The sequence below is a fragment of the Odontomachus brunneus genome, unplaced genomic scaffold (assembly GCF_010583005.1).
Source record: "Odontomachus brunneus isolate Ranch 3 - 2012 unplaced genomic scaffold, Obru_v1 Obru_scaffold_065, whole genome shotgun sequence".
Classification (NCBI taxonomy): domain Eukaryota; kingdom Metazoa; phylum Arthropoda; class Insecta; order Hymenoptera; family Formicidae; genus Odontomachus; species Odontomachus brunneus.
Window position 1 is genome coordinate 458871 of NW_022639515.1, and position 24064 is coordinate 482934.

A 24064-nucleotide genomic window follows, 5' to 3' on the forward strand; every position below is an offset into this window, starting at 1 on the left:
GTACAGGTGTTTGTTGCGCATGAAATACTCACTCATTCATAACAAATTTGGTCGATTTGTCGCGTTTATGACAAATCGATAATTGTCTAATGACGCTCAACATATATAACCTCAAACGTGATAAATGGAATAACGGAAATGGACAATTCTGAAGGAAACTCCTTCCATTGAGTTGACATCTCGTTTCGATTATTGTTATCATGTTACGTCATTTTATGGAGGTTACGGCAGCCGGCAAAATAACACATCTTATATTGAGCACAAGACAAATAACGCGTTAACAGTCGTGTACGCGATCTTATTTATAATACCTTGCTTAATAGCGCGCGACGTAATATTCTTCTCTAGAGCGTTTATCGTTAGATAACATCAGACTCGCGATTGAGAGAGTCAAGATCAAGTTTAGCATCATCAAAAGTTTGACCTTCTACGTGCCGTGAATGCGAAGAACACTTACCGGTACCCATCGCGTGCGCTAAAATGGGATATTCCGAATCTTAGAACGAAATTTACGGTTATGGTGCGTGAAATATGAAATGCACGCACGTACGTGTGTGTAACGTGAAGTATGCTGAGCGTTACGATCGATCGACTGGTTGTCGATGTTGATAATCGATTGGCTAAGTCGATTTTGATATCTCGAGATGTCTAAAATAAATGTGCACAATGTAATAATAATATAATATATATACAAAGCATCTAACTTATGTTATAATTAACTAATTAAAGTTTTGCGTGATTTATTTCGTCGAAATGAAATATCTATAATCGCGATGTCGAAAGTCCAATCTCGATTATTAAGGGACGAGATGCTTTCATAGCTTGTAGTATGTAACTTGTAAACGATCGAACTGGCGATTCTTTTATTCCAAAGTATTCTGTATAATAAGAGTGTAGATTTAGTATAGATTTTACGTTTATATAACGAAATGCACTTTTTATATTTTTTCGTGATTTCTTAAAATTCTTATGAACTATGTTAACAAATAAAATTCAGAAAAATATCTAAAGGACGTCTAAAACGTCTTTTTAAGATATTTTTTAAAAGCTTGTTTCGTCTAGGAAATAATAACGTCATTTATGATATAAACATTTCATAAAGTATTCAAACATTGAATACTTTATAAGTATTCGGACATTGCAATTAACAACTTAATGTAATGTCACATCCAATACTTCTCTTCTCTTCAGGTACTGTAAATTGGAAGCTCATTGTGCCGTAATAATTCTTATAATTATACTGTTACGTATTACAATAAGTCATATCAAGTTATTATATATGCGTTATTGAGCGTGTCTTCTATTCTTCTATTTCCATAAAATTATATAATGATATATCAGTAAATGTAAATGGACGCGTATTATTTTGTTTTTTTCTCTTTTTATGGAAATCTACGTTATCCTATACGTATACAATAAGTACCTATACAATAAGTTGATTCCGTTATCCTATACTTATATAATAAGTTGATTACGTATAACTGTTTCAAAGTTCTCTACTTTGATTAAGCGTCAATTTTGATGCAACTTTCAATTTCTTTTCCGTTTAATCGAAATTATAACGGAAGATATTGACATCAGAATACTTTTCGCCATATCTCCAATTAGCGGTGGAGAAGTAGGGATATTTCTTCGCAATAATTAAAGAGAGTTGCAACATACTATTGTATATCGCTCGGAAAAACGAGGACCACCAAGCACTAGGTCGCATCAGGTACTTTAGCACGAAACATTGCAGATTGAATAGGTACCAGTTGTAAAACGACATGCCCGAAGTATCTGCAAGTAATATATCGTTGTTATTTATTACGTAAAAATCAAACAAAAAATATAGTATTTTCCATAAATACTTATTGTTATTTCCTACAGGGCATCGAAAGCTTTTATTTTCCGATCACATAAATCGGATTAAAAAATATACTAAACGATTAAAAAATGCTTTGGAGAATGACTTTTTTATGTTTCCTACTTTATTAATCTTCCGTAAGCTCAATGAAACATCTGTGGGTTTATATAAAAATGCGAGAGAAATTACCTATTCTGATGGAGTGATTATTATTGGACGCAGATATAGATGCCAAGTAATATGTGAACATGATGAACGCTTGTGGTTGGATGGCAAAACTCATGGCCGACAAGCTTTCCAGCATCGCCTGACTCATCGAGTCAAAGTGTTCATTTTTATTTGTCAAAGCTGGTATGAACACCTTATCCAATATATTTTGGCAAAGACCACGTGCTTCCTCAACTGTTCCCGAGCAAAGATTGAATCTGAAAGAACGTATATTTATAAGTCATGCAAACTCATGAATTATGAGCGTTGTATCATCACGGTAGTAATGAATCAAAACGTCTACTCTCCCAATATTGCCAGAATCTTAAGATCGCTCTGCAAATTCAGGAAAATTGCAAATATTATTTTCGATATTATAATATTGATAACTCATATAAATATTCATATTTGTTGTATAATCCGTGTATCAACTTACGTATCGCAATTTTATTCAGAATAATTGGTAAAATATTTAGGAATGAGAAAGCAAGATTTTGTTTGATCGTCGTGCAATGAAATACAAAGAAGGGCAGCAAAGACTACAAACTTTTCCTCCATCCCGAGCATGCTCCCGATGATCCTCCAGACATGGACCAAGCCTTCCATTTCCTCGTGAGTGACCTTGATACCTAGATTCTCAGTGCCGATTAAGATATATCCAATAAATCCGAACTGAGTAAGACACATGTCCAACTGCGTTGGCCGCTGTAAACCAGCCTCGGTGCTTTTTTTGAATGCGACACAATGCTTCTTTCGTACGATCTTCAAAGATTTTAGAAATCTACAATAAAAGATAAAGATAAATTTGCATTATACCGCAATTCGTTTGCATATATATTCAATAAAATATACAAATATTATTGCTTTGTAATTTAATAAAAATTAATTAACAGATTCTACGTATTCGCAGAGTTCTATACTCTTTTGTAATTAAATTTCTGTACACGTTCTGAAGTGTGTCAACAAAGTTGTGAAATTCAATATTAATCGATTTACGAAAATCAACGAAAATCAATCATAATAGACAAGTTTAATGCTCCCATGATTACGTATAATTGCGAGTGCGAGCGTAGCACGGAGTCTACCGCGCTTAGAGAGGCCTGGGTTCGATTCCCAAAGGAAAAATTTTCGGACGCTCGCACACCTCCCCTCGGTGGACGTGGAAAACCACCGAGGATATAGGATAAGAAATATAAGGATAAGAAATGCAAAAAGGAAAGGAATTTGCTAATATAGATGTTAAGATACATATAGGATAAAGAAAGATATATAAGGAATAAAAGGAGGGAAAAGGAAAGGAACAGGATAAAGATCCTAGGTTGCGTTCCAAAACGTCCTTTTTGAGGAAATTTTACTCGATATTCTATAGTATATCTAACGTAAAATATAGGTATTGAGTAAAATTTTCTTCAAAAAGAACGTTTTGGAATGCAACCCTAATAGGTTAAGATGCGAGGAAAAGAAAAATGTAAAAGATAAAAAGCGCATAGATATAAGGAAAGATTGTACACGCACCGGCGTTAATGACGCGTCACTCACACATTGCTGCCTACGCTGCCTATGATGAGTGGACAGAAATGCCGTCCTAAAATAGTGTGACGCCACACTAAGAAAACGCTCGACTCACACTGTCGCGTCTGTACGTGAGCAATACGCGGTGCCCGACGACTGTTTCGCTCGCTCGAACATGCATTTTTTTCTTGTTAGCAAGGAAATTATTGTAATGTAAAAGGAGATCTTGGGGAAAGGTTTTCAAGAGGCTTCGACAAGTGCTTCTTAATAGCTACTCTTGAAAAAAAGATATTAGATTTATTTCAATATAGAATACTGAATCAATATAGAATACTGCAACAATACAGCGCTTGTATAGGTTGTCGAAGTAAAATATTTTTAATTTTAGTGTTGCATAAACACGCGAGATATAATTATTTCATATTTTATGCGTTCAAGTACCGTTTCATCGTTATAAAATTTGATAGCTCTAAAAAGAGCCGATTTTTACACCTATTTCAAATAATTATTATTCCTTATTACTATGGATACAGAAATGCGGAATACTATGGATATCGTTTCTACTGTCATCATCACAAATTAACGTTTAGAAATGTTGACTTCATGTGCATTGTTTGAACATTTTTTAATAATATTGCATTTATATTTTTCACATGTTATTTTGTAATATGATTTTTCTGAACGTTTAAACGTTTTAAAAACATTACAAAAAAATATTTTTCAAATGTTTTTTTAACATTTATTTGAGATCAATGCAACATCTTAAAAATATTTCTGATAATTAAAAGCTACCTGCTCTTTTTTGTTCGTTGTTTGGGAAGAACCATGGCTTCGACTAGACTTTCTCGCGAACATGATTGATTCGATACCTAATCGATTCAATCAAGTTATCGACCGTGCCGGATATTGGACTGACTACTGACTATCGACCTTAGTTTCTTCGGCACAAAAATCGGCTCTTTTCGGGGCCACCAAATTTTATAACGATGGAATGATACTCGAACGCATAAAATATGAAATAATTATATCTCACGTGTTTATGCAACATTAAAATTAAAAATACTCTATTTCGACAACCTATACAAGCGCTGTGTTGTTGAAGTATTCTATATTGATTCAGTATTCTATATTGAAATAAATCTAATATTTTTTTTTTCAAGAGCAGCTATTAAGAAGCACTTGTCGAAGCCTCTTGAAAACCCTTCCCCAAGATCTCTTTTTACATTACAGTAACTTACTTGCTAACAAGAAAAAATACATGGACGTTCGAGCGAGCGAAACAGTCATCGGGACATCGCATATTGCTCACGTATAAACGCGACAGTGTAAATCGAGCGTTTTCTTAGTGTGCGTCACGTATTTTAGGACGGCATTTCTATCGTCTTCTATCGATTTTCTATCGATTTTTTTTCGAATTTTCGGAGAACGGATGACGCTACGAGTCTCATACTATAAAACTATAATTCTTAAGCCTAGCACAACTCAGAACAAAAAGATCTCGGTTGGAACAAGAAGGAAAGCATGTGTTTACTCTTGACGTCGAGTACTGTCAAATCGATTTTTTTACGAATTTTCGGAGAACGAATGATCTTATGAGTCTCATACTCTAGAACTATAATTCTTAAGCCTAGAACAACTCAGAACAAAAAGATCTCGGTTGGAACAAGAAAGATAGTATAAGTTTACTCTTGGTCCGATAGACTGTTTGTCAAAAAACTTTTTTTTAATTTTTCGGGCTTATAATTAAACTTATTGATTTGTGCTTTTGGAACAATGTTTGGAACAACTAGAACAATCTATTGCGGTATCAGAATGTTCGATTTTCGAAAAGTGGGGTGCCAGCTTAAAAAATCATTTTTTTTGTTTTATTCGAAAACCGTTTCGAATGAAGCAATATCACTTTGGAACAATGTGGTACAAAGTCAGAACAATCTGGAACAACTTTCAAAATTATAAATTTCAAAAAGTGGGGTGCCAACTTCATACATATTCCCCTTTCTGACTCATTTAAAGATGCAATGATTAGTTCAACTAATAATTAATTAAATTAGCTAATTCAACCAGTGAATAATTTATTATTACTTCATTTCGTTATTAATTTATTCGTTCCATTATTATCTTATTTCGAGGATATTGCCGACGATATGACTGTTGGAAATTGTACCGCATGTCGTTGTTTAACATTTTACTCCTTGGACATACATACTTACTCCTTGGACTTCTCAGGATCCTCTTCGAGCCAAACGAGTACATGAAAAATCGTCATCGCGTACCTGCGATAAGCCAAGCAAGGAATATGGCTTTGTTTAGTGTACATTATCACGTCCAATATGCTCTTAATAGAATAAAGGGACACCAAACCGGACAGTTTCCCGATCATCATCGAAAAAAAATTGTTGCAAAAGGCCTGTTGACCCATCTGATATTTTTTCTTGTCATAATATGGCGGCAATTCTGGTTTCGCCCAGTCAAAGTCAACCGGAACTCTCGCACCTTCCTCAAGGATCATGCGAAAACGTTTCTCCGCTACATCTGGAAATTCATTAAATTCGAAATAATAATGAAATTTCAGCGAGATCATGGTAACAATTCGAATTTATATATATCTCGATCCCAAACAGCAACAATCCACTAAAAAATGTCTTAAAAATCAAAAGACGCATTTTAAACGTCTTTTCGACATCGTTAAGACACCTTTCAATTTAAGCGACAGCTTATAATGCTGTGTTTTTCTTGAATTTTATTTACTGTGTTTTTCTAATTAAAATTGATCTAAAATTCCACAGGATTACATCGTGCGTCGAATTTTTACATCATTTTGCCACGAAGGAAACGAGAAATCGCGTATCTTGACTTTTGAAGTTTCGAAGTTGGCTCATATCCCACTTACTTTGTATTCACACAATGAATGCATTCAGCGAATACAACGGTCGCACAACAATTGAATAATTCGCCAACGTAATTGGTCTAAATTTAGGGATCTAACAGTGAAGACCAATAATCATTGATTGTTCACTGACAATTTTGTTCCGCTGAACGCTGCCAACGGTATCCATTATGTAGAATAATTGGAAAGTTTCCGCGTCGCACTTGGCCGGAATAAAGGACACGCATAACAATGTAACGTGGATAATCGTACAGGTCGATCGGACGTGTACTACGTACCATATGTAAGAACGTCAAAACCAACGTTAACATCTGTATGTACATCGTACGTGAGAAAAATTCGGGAAACAGAAGTTCGGAAGTGATGACGATCTCACCCGATACACGTGCTAATTATGCATGACTAAACACGATCGAGAATAGTACGCTGCATTCACGGGTGGGGATTAAAGAGGGTAGAAGAAGAAAGGAAGGAGAATTGGAATATAGAAGGAGAGATTATGAAAAGGGAAAGAGAAATACAAAAACAATGAATGGAAAATAGGATATTGGAGGCTAGATATAACAAGAGATATAAAGAGATAAGAAAGATAGAGGAAGGAGTTACATGAAAAAGAGCAGTTTGGTTAAGATGAAGTCAGGAGAGGAAGTAAGAGCGCTTGTTAAGCTAAAATGTGGTAATATGGAGTTAAAGAATAAATATTGGTTAGAAGAGGAAGATAAGATATGTGTATTATGCGGCAAGGATGATATGAGGCATTATATGTATATTTGTGAGGTGGAAAGGAGATGGTTGGAGGAAATGGATAGGACGGGAGAAAGAGGAAAGGAAAGGATATGGAATGATGAATTAGATGAAATTAAAGGAGAGGTTTTAAGGGGAATCTGGAAAGAAAGGGAGAAGAAAATATAACAGAAAAAGGATAGATTAAAAAGAAAAGAAATATATTTGTATGTAAATGGTTTATATATGGTATAAATAAATAGTAAATTATAAGAATGCGATAAAGGGTAGGAATATTAAAATGTATGCATAAATAATAGAGAAAGTAGGAAATAAATTAAATCTAAAAGTAAAGAGTGGCGATAGTTTATTTCAATGGAAAGGAGGTATTATAGGAAAATAATAATGTTAATGGCTGTGATAAGGCGGTGAGAGAATAGGTTAGAGGTAGGCGCGATAAGCGAAGGAGAATAGAGATAAGATTTATAGAAAAAAGTATGGATGAATGGATGGATGAATGGATAAGTACAAAAAAAAATACTTAATGTAAACCAAGTCCCCTTCTTGGCTATTGTAGCTGAACGATAATAATAAGCTAACTAACTAGTACGCTGCATTCACACGTAATAAATTCACAATGTCGATCGCATCTTGCATGTTATAATACAATTACCAATATCTAACCATTCATATCATTTCAATATCATTACCAATTATTTATTATCAATATTTAAAATATGAATTATGCGTTCACAAATTATCGTTTACACAAAAGTATTATATCATGTTTTCTCTTTTCAATTTTTATTGGCATATGTATTCAAGCTTCGTCGAGTCCGCAACTTTTGCAGGAGTTAATATTTTGATGAATAAACATAAATTCTACGAATTTAAGATTCGGAATCAATTATGTATCCGTTATATCACAGATATATTAGCAAATATTTAGCGATAGAACTACTTTTGTAGCACACGTGCACATATAGAAATCGCGCAACTTTCGGCATAAAACTCTACTCAAGTAAAAGTTTGAGTGAAAGTTTATATTGAATTAATTGGGATCACAAGTCGATATTTGCAACATATTTATTATAAAAATTGGGAGTCGACGAAAGAAGTGAGAATGATTTTGTTTGGAAGAGTGCAAGTATATTTTCATAATATAATAAAATGCCTTGTAGAATTAATTAGATATTTCATCATTCAATCAGAGATATGATTTCAATTATATAATTTCAATATAATTGAATTATGAGATTTTAAAATATATTAAAAAAATAGAACTTGCAAAATCGATTAAACGCTCTAAACGCTCACTGAACTTCTAAAATACTCCGACTATTTTTCTTTTGCCCTAACAATCAATAAATAATCGTGAAATTAACATAACATGCAATCTTCCTTTTTTATCTTACATTTCCTCATTTTGCCATATGACTATAATATATAACTATAATCTAGGTTACGCTATTGTATATACGTGAGAATGATTTCCATATTAGTACATGATGAAATCGAGATTAGAATAAACTATGATTTTCCATATATGAAATATAAAAAAAAAATATATATACAATATATTAGTTTCAATTTCAGGCCGAATTAGCAAAAGACTGTATATTTTAACTGAAAGTCGGTAAGACTACCGAACTCACAAGGTAGTAGTTATGGCATTTTTGCGTTGTTGCAAGCAATGCAGACGAAAGTAAGTCAAGGTCACTCTACTCTAACTATATTTTCTCTATTAAGCACCGTGTAATCTTTGTGTTAACGTTTACGAAGATAAAAGGGAAATATTTCTTAACTCGTTCATTAATCATATATTAATATATATATTAATATATATATTAATATATATATTAATATATATATTAATATATATATATATATTAATATATTTATTAATCATATATTTATCATATACAAACTGATAAATAAGTAGGTAAGCGGACAAAATCCATAAAAAAGAGGGGACAGCGTTGACAACGTTCAAAAATTCCAGATCCATAATTTCATTTCTCAAGGTTAATATCATTGTCGGACAAGTGAATGTACAGAAGTGTAGAATTGTAACAGGTTATATGGCCGGTATTCATAATCGAGTATTATATTTAAGACAGTCTTAAGTTTATCTTCAGATACACCATAGCCAATGAAATAATTTGTGCATCATCTGAAAATAAACTTAAGACGATCTTAAATATAAGATCTGATTATGAATACCGGCCTATGTCACGGTGTCAAAAGTAACATCACGGGAGTGAATGACAAGTTATGGAGACAGAGGTTAACACCATTTTGTTATGGAGACAGAGGTTAATACCATTTTGTGAATCGGCAGTTCCTCGTGCTATTTTGTGGAAGAAGAAGAAGAAGAAAGTTAGTACCAAATGTCAAAAGCCGTAAATTTCAGATAACGTTTGCATTGAGTTCATGAGCGTAAAAATAAACAGTGCGACTACCTTTATCATAGGTCGTATTATATAAAAAAATAACGTTATCTGAAATTTACGGTTTTTGACATTTAGTATTAACTTTCTTCTTTTTCTTCTTCCACAGAAATAGCACAAGGAACTACCGATTCAAAATTTGGTGTTAACCTCTGTCTCCATAACTTGTCATTCACTGCCGTGACGTTTAGTTTTGACACCATGACATATAATCTGTCACAACTCTACATTTCTGTACACTCTCCCTGTAAATTCATTTCTCAATTAAGCTTGAGAAATAAATTTATGGATCCTAGGAATTTTTGAATATTGCCAACGCTGTCCCCTCTTTTTTTATGGATTTTGTTCGCTTACCAATAAGTAGCACAGCTAAACAACGCATATAGTCCGGTACGCATATACAGTCCGGTTGAAATCAACTATTTACTCATCATTGCTAAGAGATAAGCCATTTCTTTTACACACAGAGCCTGTCCTACCGCTTCTCATACGCTCATTCGTTTATACATTTTAATTAATTACGGAATAAATATCGAGAAAATTTCAAAATGGTATATAATTCTTATGATTATTTTAACCCGTTCTACCCATACATAGCGGTTGCTCAATCAGTTACCGGACATCCTGTATTCTTCGTAACTCTTTCAGTTATCGTTTGATCCCTTCGATAAGATCGAATCAGATCTTGATTGATCTAAGATATTAAGAGAAAGAAAATAAGAACTCAATAACAATGATATCAGTTAAATAATAGGAAATATATATTTTCCTATTATTTTCCAATATATTTTCCTATTATTTAACTGATATCATTGTTATTGAGTTTTTATTTTCTTTCTCTTAATATCTTAGATCTGATCCTAACTGATTGAGCAACCGTCATGTACGAGTAGAACGGGTCAAAATAATCATAAAAATTATATACCATTTTGAAATTTTCTCGATATTTCGAAAAAAGGCTAATTCGAGTTCAAGCACAGGATTAATAGTGCTATGTACCATATGGGTAAAACCTTCCTTGTGTTAGGAAATAGAGCAATATTTATTGAACATGAATACTCAATATAAATAATCAAACGTTTCGGCTCAATCATGAACCCTCTTCAATAATATAAAAAAAACTCAAGGTTTACAAAACGAACGCATTATAAGTAAAAGAATTAATTAAAGACCTTAATAAAATGACATGAATGTTATTCGCAGTATTATAGCTGACAAGACCGTTACCCGACTAATATTAAGAAGTTCAAATTAATACTAGGAAGTAGCCGTCATAACTATAAAAAAACCATAAAATAAAATAAAAATAAGTAAGATTAAAATATAATAAATAATTAAAACGGTCAATATAAATTACCTTTGTTGAGCTCGACTAAAAGTGAAACGATCCTGTCAACGATCGTCACGTCTAAGTAATAACAGATTTATATACACGAGCATTAACATTGCGGCAACAACTCTTGGAAGAGAAGGAAACAAACAAAGTTTTATTTTCATAATAAGCCGCAGTAGCTATTGCCCAAATATTCTTTTGAGAGTTAAGTCCATGCTTTGGGAATTTAATGTAAACATAGCACTATTAATCCTGTGCTTAAACTCGAATTAGCGTTTTTTCCTATTATTTAACTGATCTAAGATAATTTTGAAAACGCTACAATTACTACTGTTACTAACTTCTACTACTACTACTAACGCAATTTAATTTAAGTGTTTATTTAAAGCATACTACTTTCTTTCGACATCTTTATACTTCTAAATATTCCAACGTTTTTTCCTTACTTCAAATTGCGAATATTATGGAATTTTCTTAGTGGATTCGTACTGCCTAGCATAGACTTCGAGTATAGTCACGCTTGACTACGGCACACACTTTTACGGTTTTTTTCGACGATGTTTTATTTAATTGAAATTCGAATATAATTTCGTAAGAAAGTAGTGCGTTTTAATAATTTGCGCCAATAACGTCATGTTACACAATCGTAATTTTGCGAAGAATATTATTATTTTGCGATTATTTATCACTTGCAACATTCCCCTTTCTTTGTCCTTAGAATTAATACCTAATACTTTTTCAATCTTTATTTATATTATTTCCAATTTTATTAAGTGTATTAAATAATTCAAATTCTAAATTAAAATCTTAACAAAGAAACCTTGACGCGATAATTAAAAAACTATATATATCGCGAAACAACCAACGTGTTAAATCGACTAATTCGAATTATCATGTCATACGAATTGTTAAGTTGTTCTAAGTGCTAGAAGGAAAATGAGATGTCGTGAAATTCTTATGAAAAAATTTCGAATAACATCTAACGCACGATCTATCCATTTGAGAGAAGCGCAAATTTTCTTAAAAATGTACATACGAGAAAAAATAAGATAGATGAAAAAATAAGATATCCAAAGCTAAATTCGTGTTTGTAACAAGCACCGACACATACACTACGACAAAATCAAACAAATTGACACATATAACATGAACTTTCTAATAATTTAAAGGAACTTGGCCAACGAACCACGAATTGTGAAACGCTTCTTTCGCAATAATCGACTTACCGTTCACGGCGGTGTCATTCGTTAATTTCTCAATCATCCTGGCCAACGTAATTGCACAGCAAAATGTACTGTCGACTCGTTCACTTATGAGCGCAACAGTTCGATTACAAGACAAACGCACCGGTGGGACGCAATTATTCTCTGCGAAGGTGGATCTCTCTTCTTATAGCTCGAGAAGTATTGCGAGGTGCATTTTCCTCAGCTCTCTACCGTACTAACCGCACTCAGACTTGCTGTAAGAGGAGTTAGCCAGTTTTCAGCATGTCTTCTGGAGAAAGGTGCCCCTGCTTGCTTCTCTTCTCTCCCTTCCACAGCATATGTAACAGTTGTATGTATAGTTGTAGATACACGGACTCGTCGTCGCACATTAATAGTCTTCCAACGCTATCTTCTTCTGCTTTATCAACATGAATCTGTGATTCTTTATTGATGTTAAAAAAAACTAAGAAACTTGTTTTTTTAAATCTCTGATTTTTGAGCTCTAATTGATCTTTGAGCTCTAATTGTATCAATTACAACGTGTTGAAATTCATACAGTCACAAATTACGAAACACAGTTTCTTTTTTTCTTTACCTGTAATATTGTAAATCCAGTTCACGGATAAAACTATGACTGACGGCTCTATTTACACAGCACACTTCGTGCATTCGCGAAGAGGAAGAGGAGATGGATTTAATCGTTAGGCCTCCAGCACTTTCCGATCATTTATATTAATATTGTTGATACGTACTGTAACGTGACTCATGTACATATAGCGTTATTGCACGTTACATAACACTCTGTCTTTCAATGTATCACGAGGAGGCAGAAGTGATGACGCACGTGCGATCTTCACATACAAAAACGCGCCACATTGAAAGGACGACGATTAAATTAATAAAAAGGGAAGCCGTTGTAAAATTCGTCGCAACCGCGCGAATTCGCGACACTCTCACGATGATTATCGACTTTGCGCGGCGTTTTCTCGCGAATTTCGCCGCAACATTTCCGGGGGAGGGAAAGTCTCATCAGCTGAATTTCCGCACCCGTACCCACCGTACAATAATTCGCCCGCAAATTATCGTTTGTCATAGGAAATGCACGCGTCACTGTCGCAAATTGAATAAGACGACAAGTGGATGCAAATTGAACTACACCGTGCGGAAGAATAGATGGCGCGCGTTCGTTCAGCGAGTGAGAGTTATCGCGCGGCTCGTTTGGCCGAAAAGGAAAGTTCCCCCCTTCCGCTCTTTTCGTATTCCTACGTGCGATATTAAAAAGTGCCGAAATGGTACGTCATAATGCGGACGCAACGGTGAAAGCATACCTCGTTTCGAATCGTTCCGCCGCACAGTAGGGTCAAATGAAATTTCACGTTTCAAGAAAGACTACAGTTTCGAAATTTGAACTAAACTCGTTCGCTTTTTCTTTTAAATAAAAGCTGGTGAAATTTAGAACTTTGTAAGATTTTTGTATCTTTTGCTTCCTTTCTCCTAAATAATACATAAAGAAGTTAGATTTTGAAATTAGTTTCTATTAAAAAAAAAAAAGCATTGAAATCTATATAAATCTTGAAACTCCAGCCTTTTTTGAAATATAAAATTTCATTTCACCCCATGTCTTGATTCATCTTATCGATCATTCATATCCGTTCCGAAAATTTGTTAATAGTTTCAATCGCAAAATCAAATGTGATGTACATTTGGTACATCATGTTAATCTACACGTGTCGTTTTGCAATCAATTTTTCTCTCTTTATCACACACACATACATATATATCACATAAAACATATTTTTACGCCGTATGTATGACGAATTCTATAAAAATGTAGGCAGTCTGATAAACTATGATCGAACACTGTTCGATCAACAGTGATATACATAAAATCGTGTAAATTATCTCGTGTCAAATAGCAAGAAAACAAACGCGGCCAGTGACGATGCTACTGAACAGACTTTGGAAAAACCATGTATTATAGAATAATAATAGATTACAATGTTCATGGTAATAATGATATAATATAAACCATAATATACCTGACAATAATAATAAGATCCTAAAATAACACGAATACTGAATACATATTATTAACAATAATGAGAGGATGGGCGGCATCGGGATAGTTTTGGCAGAGGAAGGGGCCAAGCCGCTATCGAACTGCGATTAAAACGAAAATTAACGTAATTACGATTACGTTATAAAAATGATGGAATCCTCGTCGGCATTCGGATGCGTAGCGCTTTCAAAAACTTCCAATGCGAAACATTCATAATTTCGATATTGCAGCGTGAAAAAAGATTCACGTACTCTAATTTACATTTTATCCTAGTAAATCTCGCCCCGAATAAATTGATCAACACATTAAGCGCCGCTTTGTGCATCAAAATGAAAAAAAAGAAAAAAAAGAAAAAATAAAAAAATAAGAAATCAAGGAACATAAAATTACGTAACTACAGACGCATATATCAACAGAGTCAAGAATTGTGATCAGATGTTATGTTACGGATAAAATTCTGGGATTAATTCTGAGTTAAAACGTCTTTCTTTTTCATTGATCGTTGAAAATAGAATTTCTTGCATTAACTAATCAATTCCGAAATAATTGATTCTTTAGTCAAGAATAATTCATGTCTTATAAATACATGAATATTTGCTTATCCATGAATGTTATAAATATCCAATTTGTCGTGTCCGCGCGCTCGTGATCACGTAATAGAATATAATAAAAATTGCACAAGTAAAGCACATCGATCATCATTTGTCGTAATGCGATTTAATCGCGACTACTAATTACTAACCAATTATTTACCGATTACGGCGCTTAGTGTATTAAATCCAAAGTAATAAGTACATCATAAAAATTACCGCGATATTGCGAAAATAACACTATCATTTACAACAAACCTACGTCTACATCGTTTCTATGAATATTCTCGGCCAAGTCGTAAAGTCGTAAAGTCGCGTTTACCGAAAGTAATAAAATAGAGAATTCTTCGCATCCATTTAGTGCGCGGCACGTTTTATCATTTATCAACAATTGCACGCGTTGTCTTTCATTTTCTTTCTGCGGATTGGTCCTCTCCGTGCGATTGTACATAAACAACTACTCGCGAGCTGAGATCTTAACGTTACTAACGAAGCACCTCGAATACACTGAACAAACATGACTAACATGGCTGGTCCGGAAATAAAATTTAAGGAGAGGCGGTTTCTCTCTCTCACTCTTACTTTCTCGCACACACACACACACACACACACACACACACACACACACTCTCTCTCTCTCTCTCTCTCTCTCTCTCTCTCTATGACTTGAAACGGGGTTCACAGGTTCACAGGTATACCTTAAATTACCGAAGCATGCGACGAGGATCATGATAAAAGTGCGGCTCGCAAAATTTAAACAGTTGGAAAGAGTCTGCAGTGACGTTCGAATCGCGCGCATCTCTTAAAACTATTAGGCTCGAAAAACATATGCAGAATATCCGATAAAATCGCTAAAGACAATTTCTTCTATAAAAATGCAGTTTTCAAACATTTACATACATCCTTACGTTAACATGTATATTAATATAGAAGGCAATCAAAGAGCTCCTCTAATTTTAGATTTTTCTTTCTTTTTCATAAATATATGTATATACAGAATGTTTGACATCAAGTGTCCTAAATCTCGTGTATATACAGATTAGATCATACTGAACATAAAATTCCTCTGCCATTTTATAAACATGTACGTAAAAATTTGAGTTCTTATAACTCAAATATTTCTTAACTTTGTTAAGGAAGATTAGTGAATTATCACGCGTGATATGGCAGGTGATTTGTGATAGCGACACTTGCCATCGTGTGCTTGTAAATTAAGTCAAATTGAGCAAGAAAGTTTTATTTCGAAAATAGATTTTTAATTAATGATTAAAAAACATTATTGTACGCAAAATCATCCGCCAAACTTCTTTAATTAATAATTCTCAAATTTTTACATGGTTGTTTGCGAAATAAAGGAAAAATTTTGCGTTTAGTTTGATCTAATACACACGTACATATGTATGGAAGACTTAGAGGTATATTCTATAACTTTTAACGACATCGTTATGTATCATTGCGCAGATTTTTTGTATTATGAAATAACTGCGCAGCGATACATAATATCATTAAACGTTATAGAATAGGCCCCTTAGTGTCAAACATCTTGTAGCAAAAACTAGCAGTAATTATTTGTTAAAAATGACTTAAGAGAATGCATTGCATGTGCAGCAATTTAATTGTTTTTTATCGGAAATCAAAGGTGTTAGTAAAAGGAGGCTGTTCAGAATATGTTCATCGTTCAGAAAAAGAAAAAAATAAATGTGAAGATTGAAGCGTTCGATTATACGCACAATTATACTTCCTGCGATCACTTACAGTATATAAAACTCTCTTTTTGTCGTTCGTAAAAAAATAATATCAGCTCCCGCGTGGATAATCTCACAGTCCCTCCCGATAGGTCCACGTGTGGCGAAGTATAAAAATATATTTATTAACAAAGCCGACTTTTTTCTCATCAGAAATCGGATCTAAGACAGCCAATCGTTACCCATTCACGATCCAGCGACCTATCGGCGCGATTCAAACCGGTTCTTTCCAACTGTTTCAATTTAAAAATGGCAGCTTTATCCGCCGTTTCTACCGTGGCAGCGGTTATGATATTTGTCGGGGTGTACTCGGCGTCCTTCGAATCGCCTGTTGATTCGAGCATATTCGGATTAAGCATCGCGTGTGTGTCATGTCTAATAAATATTGCAACATATCTGTGCACTAAAATTTCAAAATTTATTTTTTTATTAATTCATTGAATACTTTAACATTTATTTTAATAACTTTAACATTGTTCCTTCTTTAATCTCAATTCTACTTTTAATTAAGACACGATCCGTTCTACCCGAAAGTGCCCGAATCGAAACATCTGGCATATACAGAAAACGCCGTGTGTACAACGACCATGTCTACATCGGAGGCCAAATACTATTTTCACGTTTAGAAGACCGTTTACTAGCATTAGAAGTATCGGTGACTGTTTGGCGCGTTTAAACATTAGGATTCTCTAAGACTGTTCTGTTTGTTTGTTTCTCCTTCTCTTCTTTTCTATATTTTTCTTTTGTTCAGCTCTTTCTCAGGGACAAGTCGCCGATGCGCGGTGCGTTTGGACGTTGCTTAATGTAGTATAAATAAGAAAATAATTGTGCGCGACTCAGTCACTCAATATCGATCGAGAGCCAATCGGGCGATTACGCGCGCGATAATTGACCGATTAGTCCCGGCCAGGCTGTAATGCGCGGATTCTCTTCTTAGGCTGATAAAAACTCTGGCAGATTGCTCAACCAAGGGGCGCATTTTTTCACAGTCGCTAGCTATGTGCATATAGTTTGCAGCTCTGTACGTATCCCCGGCTAAAACGTCGCACGGCGAATTCGTTCCCCACGAATCGCGCGATTCCGCACTCTGAGTATCCGATGCGTTCGAGGAAGAAGGTCGTTCGATCGAACTGAAACTCGGCGGTTGAAGGTCCTATCAGGAACTGAGAGACGCGACCGTGAAAGACAGAAGCGGTTTCGCACGAACGCGGCCGTTGGGTCGTCGTACTCCCTGCAAAAAGAAAGGAACTGAAGGTTACATATCGAGCACGAGTGCAAAGTAACGTATAGGGCCACGTTGTTTTCTCTTTACCTCGCAAGGTTAGCCGCAGTCCCGTGGCGACGATAATACACGTTCAAAGAGTGAAGATCTCGCCGAGGCTGTACGCGACCGAAGGAAGAAACTTTACCGCGTCGTACGACAAGTTTCGAGAGGAACTTCTCCGATTGCTTTGTATAGGAAGATAAGTACGAGATGTTCGACTGACTGCGTGTTACATATTCTACGTTGTGAAATGTCTTTTGCTTTTTTTTTTTTCTTCTTCGTCTTTATCCTCGCTAACCTACGGCAAAACTCGCGGTAATTATTCGGTTACTCCGTACAACTGAGTCTACCTAACTCTCGACGGCGGAGCGTCGACAATATCGCTGCTACCTAACGCAGCTGGGCGAAAGAGAACACCGGCATTCGTACATTCCGATCACAGAATGGGATAATCTGCCTGTAATTTTTAGTTGGTATATAAGAATAACTTGTAGTCGTTATTACAGACGCAGCGGACCATCGCATGGTCGACGACGATATTGACACTGTCATGGTCTGTCCGGTTTATCGCGACGGACATGGCGCAACGTTCTCTAACACGCCGAATATCGCTATATTTTTCCTATATATGATACACAAAATGATATTTATATATCATAGATGCAGCAGAGATTTATGCTTTCGCCCAGCTCCGGTGTTTAGTCAAATCCAAAGAGAATTCTTAATTCGTTTTCGTGCGTTCAGCGCATTAAGGACGACGAGGCGGCGTCCCGGAATCTCATATATACCTAGAAGTATTTAATATCACTGTCCGTTCACACTCGACCTTTTTCGCCGCGAGATATATTGGAAGCAAAATGATTATTATATAGACGGATCTTTCTCTTTCTCTCTCGAATACCGAACGTGAGCTTGAGCTCTCGAACGCTCTTTTACGAGTCGCGTTTGTTGCCATAACGGGCACAGTAAAAATATCGTTCAGCTTCATAAACAATTTACGCTGCTCATAACGATGAAGGACTCACTGATCGAACGGTAATAACGATTAAAAATGTTAAAATTGTGGCGTTGCGCGCAACATATTTATCAAAAAGCACAAAGTTGGAAGTATTAAGAATTTTCCAAGTACAACAGATGCATATGTATATTATATGTAAACGAGCATTTAAAAATGTAATCCTCTAATCATTTTGAGCAGCGTGTCATGTGTTCCATCGCGATAGATATACACCTATTTGAAAAAATCAAAATTTGAATATTTAACAAATTAATATCGTTATATATAAGAAAAAAAAAACACGTATTTACTTATAAAATATACCGTAGAAAATTGTTGGATTCGTCACAATTCATGGTTAATCCAACTAAATGAAAATCTAATAAATTTAACCGCAATAAAAGTCCAACATATTTAAAGTCACGTCCGGAAGTAGCTTCGTGGTAAAAAGTACCGCGACCTAGACGCGCGTTTACATGTTTATCGTCGCGTTCATCGCGACCATAATGAGAACTATAATTATAATAATAGTAATAATAATAATAATCGATATCTGTATCACTACTACTGAAAACAACGTCGAAGAGAAGATCTACCTTTTAAATATAGCCGTTGTATGAGAATCGATTAGTAGAACTGTACAAGTGAATTCCAAATTGCAACTAGCTCCGTTCGTGAATGGGTTCCTTCTGATATCTCAATCGTCGATGACGGCTGATAAATATCTCCGTTGATCTCGTAGTACTGTTACTCTAATACGACCACCACATACGCAATGTTCGCAACAGTCTTCACAGCCTGCTAGTTAATCCTTAACGACCCACTATTCAGTAAGCTCCGTTTACCACGAGAGCTCGGGACTCAGGCCCTGTTTCTGGAGAAACGTTATCCCTCAGATAACAAATCAATAAACGAAAACATAAAAAAAATAAAAAAACTTTCAAAGGGCATTAAAAGCGACATTGGCCCGTGGACGTTGGGTCGTCAAGGATCAATATACATCTTCTGGATATCGATTATCGAATAATTACGACGTCGTGGCACGACCACGTGCCGCAACTGTAAAGTCCACTGCGCGTACAAGCGCGTGATCTCCAAGTCGTCGAGATGTGTACACGCGATGATGAATTCGTCGAAGCTCCCCAAGAGGAAGACGCGTGTTCCGTCCTATGGACTCCAAGTGATTTTGATCGTCAAAATGCGTGTTTTCTCCCACGCGCGGTGTCCGTCCTCCATCTCCTCGTGACTTCCTTCTTATTGAATAATGTTCTATTTATTTACATTGAAACCCTCGGGGTCGCACGCCGGCACAGCGTACCAGCTATAGCTGACCGGGCTATCACGAGAGTACGGAACCGACTACCTCGGTCGCGTCCTTGCAGTCTTGAATGGATATCTGAGCAAGCTCGCTCACTATCTCCTCCTGTGCCTCCTTTTTCAGTATCGTGTATCCCTGCTGAGCTTCTTCGTTCTCGCACGTCGCTTTGGCATTGGCCTTCACCTGGCCGTTCGTCTTCTTCTTACCGGACGTCTCTTCGCCGGACGCACCCGGATTGATCTTGAATACGCTCTTGATGATGCTGTTCATCGTCGGCTGCGAGCGCTTCGGGCTCTCCGACGCGAACGTGAACGGACTGTGCTTGTCGCCTTTGGCAATGAGCGCCCTGCCCGTCCGCACGTTGCGCCTGGTGAACTTGTTGGGTTTCGCCTGAACAGCCGACTGCTGCGGAGACTGGGCTTCCGTCTCTTTCGCATCTGGTGCTGCGGGCTTTTCCACTTTCGCCGAGTTCTCCTCGCACGTTGATGCATCTTCAACGGTGCGTGCGGATTTTTGACTATCAACATCTTCCTGCTTCGTCAACGTTTCCGTAGAATCCACATTGGTCTTCTTTAAATCTTCGTTTGAGTCTGTCATCGGGCCAGTTTTCGGCTCGTCCGCTTTCTCTGTGGAAATCTTGTTATTCTCCGCGTGATTATTCATATCCTGCCGCTCCATCAGCATTTCCCTCTGTAGAACTTTAACAGGACTCTTCGGTTTCGCGCCGCTTTGATCGTCCTTTATTTGGCAATTCCCGCAGGAAATATGTGTCGGTGAATTCACCTGCCTCTTAGTAGCGTTGTTCTTCTGAACCACTCCCATGTGCGGTCTGCCTGCTGTGCGTTCATTGAATGGCACAGACTGCTTGCATGGCAGTTGCACATGATCCAAGTGCATCTGTGATGGCGATTGTTGCTGTTGCTGCTGTTGCATCCTGCGAATATCTACGTGCATTGCGTTATCCATACGCGGCGGCGGTGGTTGCTGCTGCTGTTGATACGAAATGTACTGTTGAAAAGGCGGATTGATCGCCGGTGGGGTATTCGCGGCTGGATTGCCATACGCCAGATTCGAGTTGGGATGCACGTTGGAATTTACATATTGCGGCATCATTTGCCTGGGCAGCTGCTGAAACTGATACTGCGCCGTTGGGTAAGCCGGGCAACTCTGTTGCGGGATACCCGACACAATTTGACCACCTCTGCCGCGCTCGCGATAGTTATAACGATCGAGAGCTATTCGCGGATCATTACCGTGGTATTGCTGCGGCATCATCTGCCCGGAAGGGTAGATCTGATCGTTTTGGGGAATCACCGGACTTGGAGGTTGGTGATAGCTTTCAAAGTGCATACCATCGCCGCTCATCGCTCTACTATACGCGATGCTCGAATGGTACTGCGGTGGTTGCGGAGTATACTCTTGCTGTTGCTGCTGTTCTGGATACTGAGGGTACTGTGGTACAGAAGGTTGAGCGTCGATCCAGGTTTCCTGCTGAGGCGGTCGTTGCTCGCTGTCACGTATAGCTAACACGGCGTTCCAGACTTCTTTCAACTCGCCTGTGATATCGCGATCTTTTAAGATCGTATAATGGCGAGTAAAGACTATCCCTGCGTTCATCGTTTCTATGAAATCCAGTAGAACCTCGATGAAGCTTCTACGTTTCTGTTAGAAGATAAACATATACATTGTGATATTGGAAATGTGCTGAATGTTACTCTCATTTCAAGTATTAACAAAAAAAATTATTACATCTTCTCTTTACCTTAGGATCTTGAGCATTCTTGCCACTCATTCGTAGAACCTCTGGATTGGCCATCACAGCAAAAACAACTGCTTCTGTTTTTGTGCGTGGGGGTGGCACTCTCATACCTCCATAGAGTGGCACAGGCAGTGAAGGTCTGCGAGGCATTGCGATCTTGTCCCAAGATAGTACATTTACATAACATGGTGCTGTACTGCCCTATACCAAGAAAATCATTTATATAACATTTTTATCATACATAAAGAAAAATTTCATTGTACTGCTAAGAAAAACAATTACTCGGTTTAGTTTACTTCTTTTAAGCAATCTCAAGTTATCTTCAACAAGAAATATTTTATTGTTAACAGTCTTAAAATATACTTATTGTAAATCTAATAAAGCTCATTATCATAAACTCAAAAGAAAAATTTATTCTCTTTACAAAATTCTATTTTTTATGTAGAACATCATCGAACCTTATATGGCACTAATTCTGATGTAAACAGATTATGTATTATTGCTAATCGGTTCTCAGCTTCAATTAATTTCTTTAATTAAAATATAAGCTCCTTCAAAACTGCTATAATGCATGCGATTTCATGAATGATTATTTACTTGTTTTTATTCATTTATTTCTTTTTTGGACCTGTTGTTTGGCTCAGGGATATTTTCTGTATTTTTATGTCTTTAAATTCTATTTGTCTGATCTTTGCTTTCTTATATAATTCTAAAAAGTGTCTCCCGTAAATAAAAATTATTATTAATATGACAACTCACACAGTTTATCGAAGAAAAAGTTGGTTTAACTCTATGTAGTAAGTCAAGTTTTTGTTTTAATTTAATATTCTTTATTTATTATTCTTTATTTATTATTCTTTCTTTAATTTAATATTCTTTAATATTCTTAAATACTAAATTTATTAGAATTCAGAATGTATTTTAAACAAATTTAATGTTGATATATAAACTTATGAAATACTTGAACCATGTAACATTTACTTGAATGCAGTATGTATTTCACTGTGAGCATGAATTCCTGAGAAATATGCCAGTAATTCTAACAACACTAGTGCAGTTAAGACAATGGCATAATACCTGTATAAAATCCTGTATACACATGTGTGGTTGTGGTGGGTTCTTAAAAACTCTCGCACCATTGCGCTTGAGTCTGGTTACACTGCCTTCTGTCATTTCGCAACTGAAAAATGAACCACTTTGGTATTCCAGAATTCTCTCCAGTAATTTTCTAACTATGCTAAAGTAACAAGTGATCTCTTTTGCAAAATCTTTTCAAATATCAATGATACTTTCAATAAAGAGGAGAACAGAGACTGCTTCAGTCTACAGAGATCAATTACAAGCTATCAAAACTGACACAGGGTAACATTTGGGCCTCTGACAATGTCCAAACGCCTCAAGTTGACTGATCTATTCTCGAAGCTATTTTGAAATTAGTACAGCCTATTGCATGTGCAGTACCCACTTTGGGAGATCACAGGTCTCGAGTACCGCTCTCGCTATCCTAATTCACGATCGTGTCCGCAATATTACAACGTGCACGACGGGGATAAGCTCGCGTGAGCCGAATACGCTTTGTGATCAATGTGGCGGGGCGAGTGGTCGGAATTGCACGATATGACAGATGCGCCCACGAAACCGAGGTGCCATAAGTGTTGCGCGACGCTCGCTGGCGAGCCGATAAACAATTATGTAACGCGGCGCCAGACAGGAGAACGATTTTGCGAGCGTGCCCGACCAATCGAAGTCGTCCGCACGGCCGAGGTAACGCAGCCTGTCAACATAACCTAAAAGCCGTGCAGAGCTCGCGCATCGGACTCCGTTCGTGCGCGTTCGCGGGTCACGTGACAGACGTTGAGAGACGGTTTCGAGCGAGCTTCGGGGTGGGCTTAAGTATACAAGAACTCACCCCGTTGTGGTAGAGGAATGTCGCACTGATGAAAAACACTCAAACTACCACGAACCCGAGACGACACATCGTCGGCCTGACTTAGGCGAGAAGGGCCATCGCTCGTTTTGTTTATTATTTTACGGAAAGCTGCGCGGTGCGACGATCGACACCGTGCGCCCTCGTCGCGGCATCGACGCGAACCCGTTCCCTCACCAGTGTGCCACCGGTGCTCTCTCCGCGCCGGAAGTAACAGCGCCACCAGGACCCGCCCTCGATTC

General features: G+C 36.7%; 2 protein-coding genes across 4 annotated transcripts; both read right to left on the reverse strand.

Annotated features, from left to right (window-relative positions):
* Nucleotides 1-669: 669 nt before the first annotated feature.
* Nucleotides 670-11040, reverse strand: LOC116846557. Its single transcript, XM_032820539.1, has 5 exons — nucleotides 10983-11040; nucleotides 5776-6097; nucleotides 2601-2834; nucleotides 2036-2271; nucleotides 670-1779 (listed from the first exon to the last, which is right to left on the reverse strand). The coding sequence occupies exons 2-5, from the start codon at nucleotides 6072-6074 to the stop codon at nucleotides 1547-1549; spliced, it is 1002 nt and encodes a 333-aa protein (XP_032676430.1). The 5' UTR covers nucleotides 6075-6097; nucleotides 10983-11040; the 3' UTR covers nucleotides 670-1546.
* A 1836-nt stretch (nucleotides 11041-12876) lies between these two features.
* On the reverse strand, nucleotides 12877-23998 carry LOC116846554 (altered inheritance of mitochondria protein 3). Of its 3 annotated transcripts, none has more exons than XR_004378517.1 (5): nucleotides 23805-23998; nucleotides 22973-23075; nucleotides 21899-22096; nucleotides 17870-21798; nucleotides 12877-17788 (listed from the first exon to the last, which is right to left on the reverse strand). XR_004378517.1 is itself a non-coding variant. In XM_032820535.1 (4 exons), the coding sequence occupies exons 2-4, from the start codon at nucleotides 23066-23068 to the stop codon at nucleotides 20158-20160; spliced, it is 1935 nt and encodes a 644-aa protein (XP_032676426.1). In that variant the 5' UTR covers nucleotides 23069-23075; nucleotides 23805-23998; the 3' UTR covers nucleotides 12877-20157. The 3 variants fall into 3 exon arrangements, 1 of the variants encoding a protein (XP_032676426.1); XR_004378518.1 differs by lacking the exon at nucleotides 23805-23998 and adding an exon at nucleotides 23361-23769; XM_032820535.1 differs by having other exon boundaries at nucleotides 12877-21798.
* Nucleotides 23999-24064: the final 66 nt, after the last annotated feature.

What these genes read in the sequence shown, in the direction of transcription:
- LOC116846557 (XM_032820539.1), bottom strand. Translation starts at nt 6,074, where the DNA reads ATGATCCTTGAGGAAGGTGCGAGAGTTCCGGTTGACTTTGACTGGGCG. An exon ending in ATGCTCGGGATGGAGGAAAA is followed by an intron (nt 2,272 to 2,600) that starts GTTTGTAGTCTT and finishes ACGTTCTTTCAG; the next exon opens with ATTCAATCTTTGCTCGGGAA. An exon ending in TAATCACTCCATCAGAATAG is followed by an intron (nt 1,780 to 2,035) that starts GTAATTTCTCTC and finishes TATTACTTGCAG; the next exon opens with ATACTTCGGGCATGTCGTTT.
- LOC116846554 (XM_032820535.1), bottom strand. Translation starts at nt 23,068, where the DNA reads ATGACAGAAGGCAGTGTAACCAGACTCAAGCGCAATGGTGCGAGAGTT. An exon ending in GTATACAGGATTTTATACAG is followed by an intron (nt 22,097 to 22,972) that starts GTATTATGCCAT and finishes TTCTTGGTATAG; the next exon opens with GGCAGTACAGCACCATGTTA. An exon ending in AGAATGCTCAAGATCCTAAG is followed by an intron (nt 21,799 to 21,898) that starts GTAAAGAGAAGA and finishes ATCTTCTAACAG; the next exon opens with AAACGTAGAAGCTTCATCGA.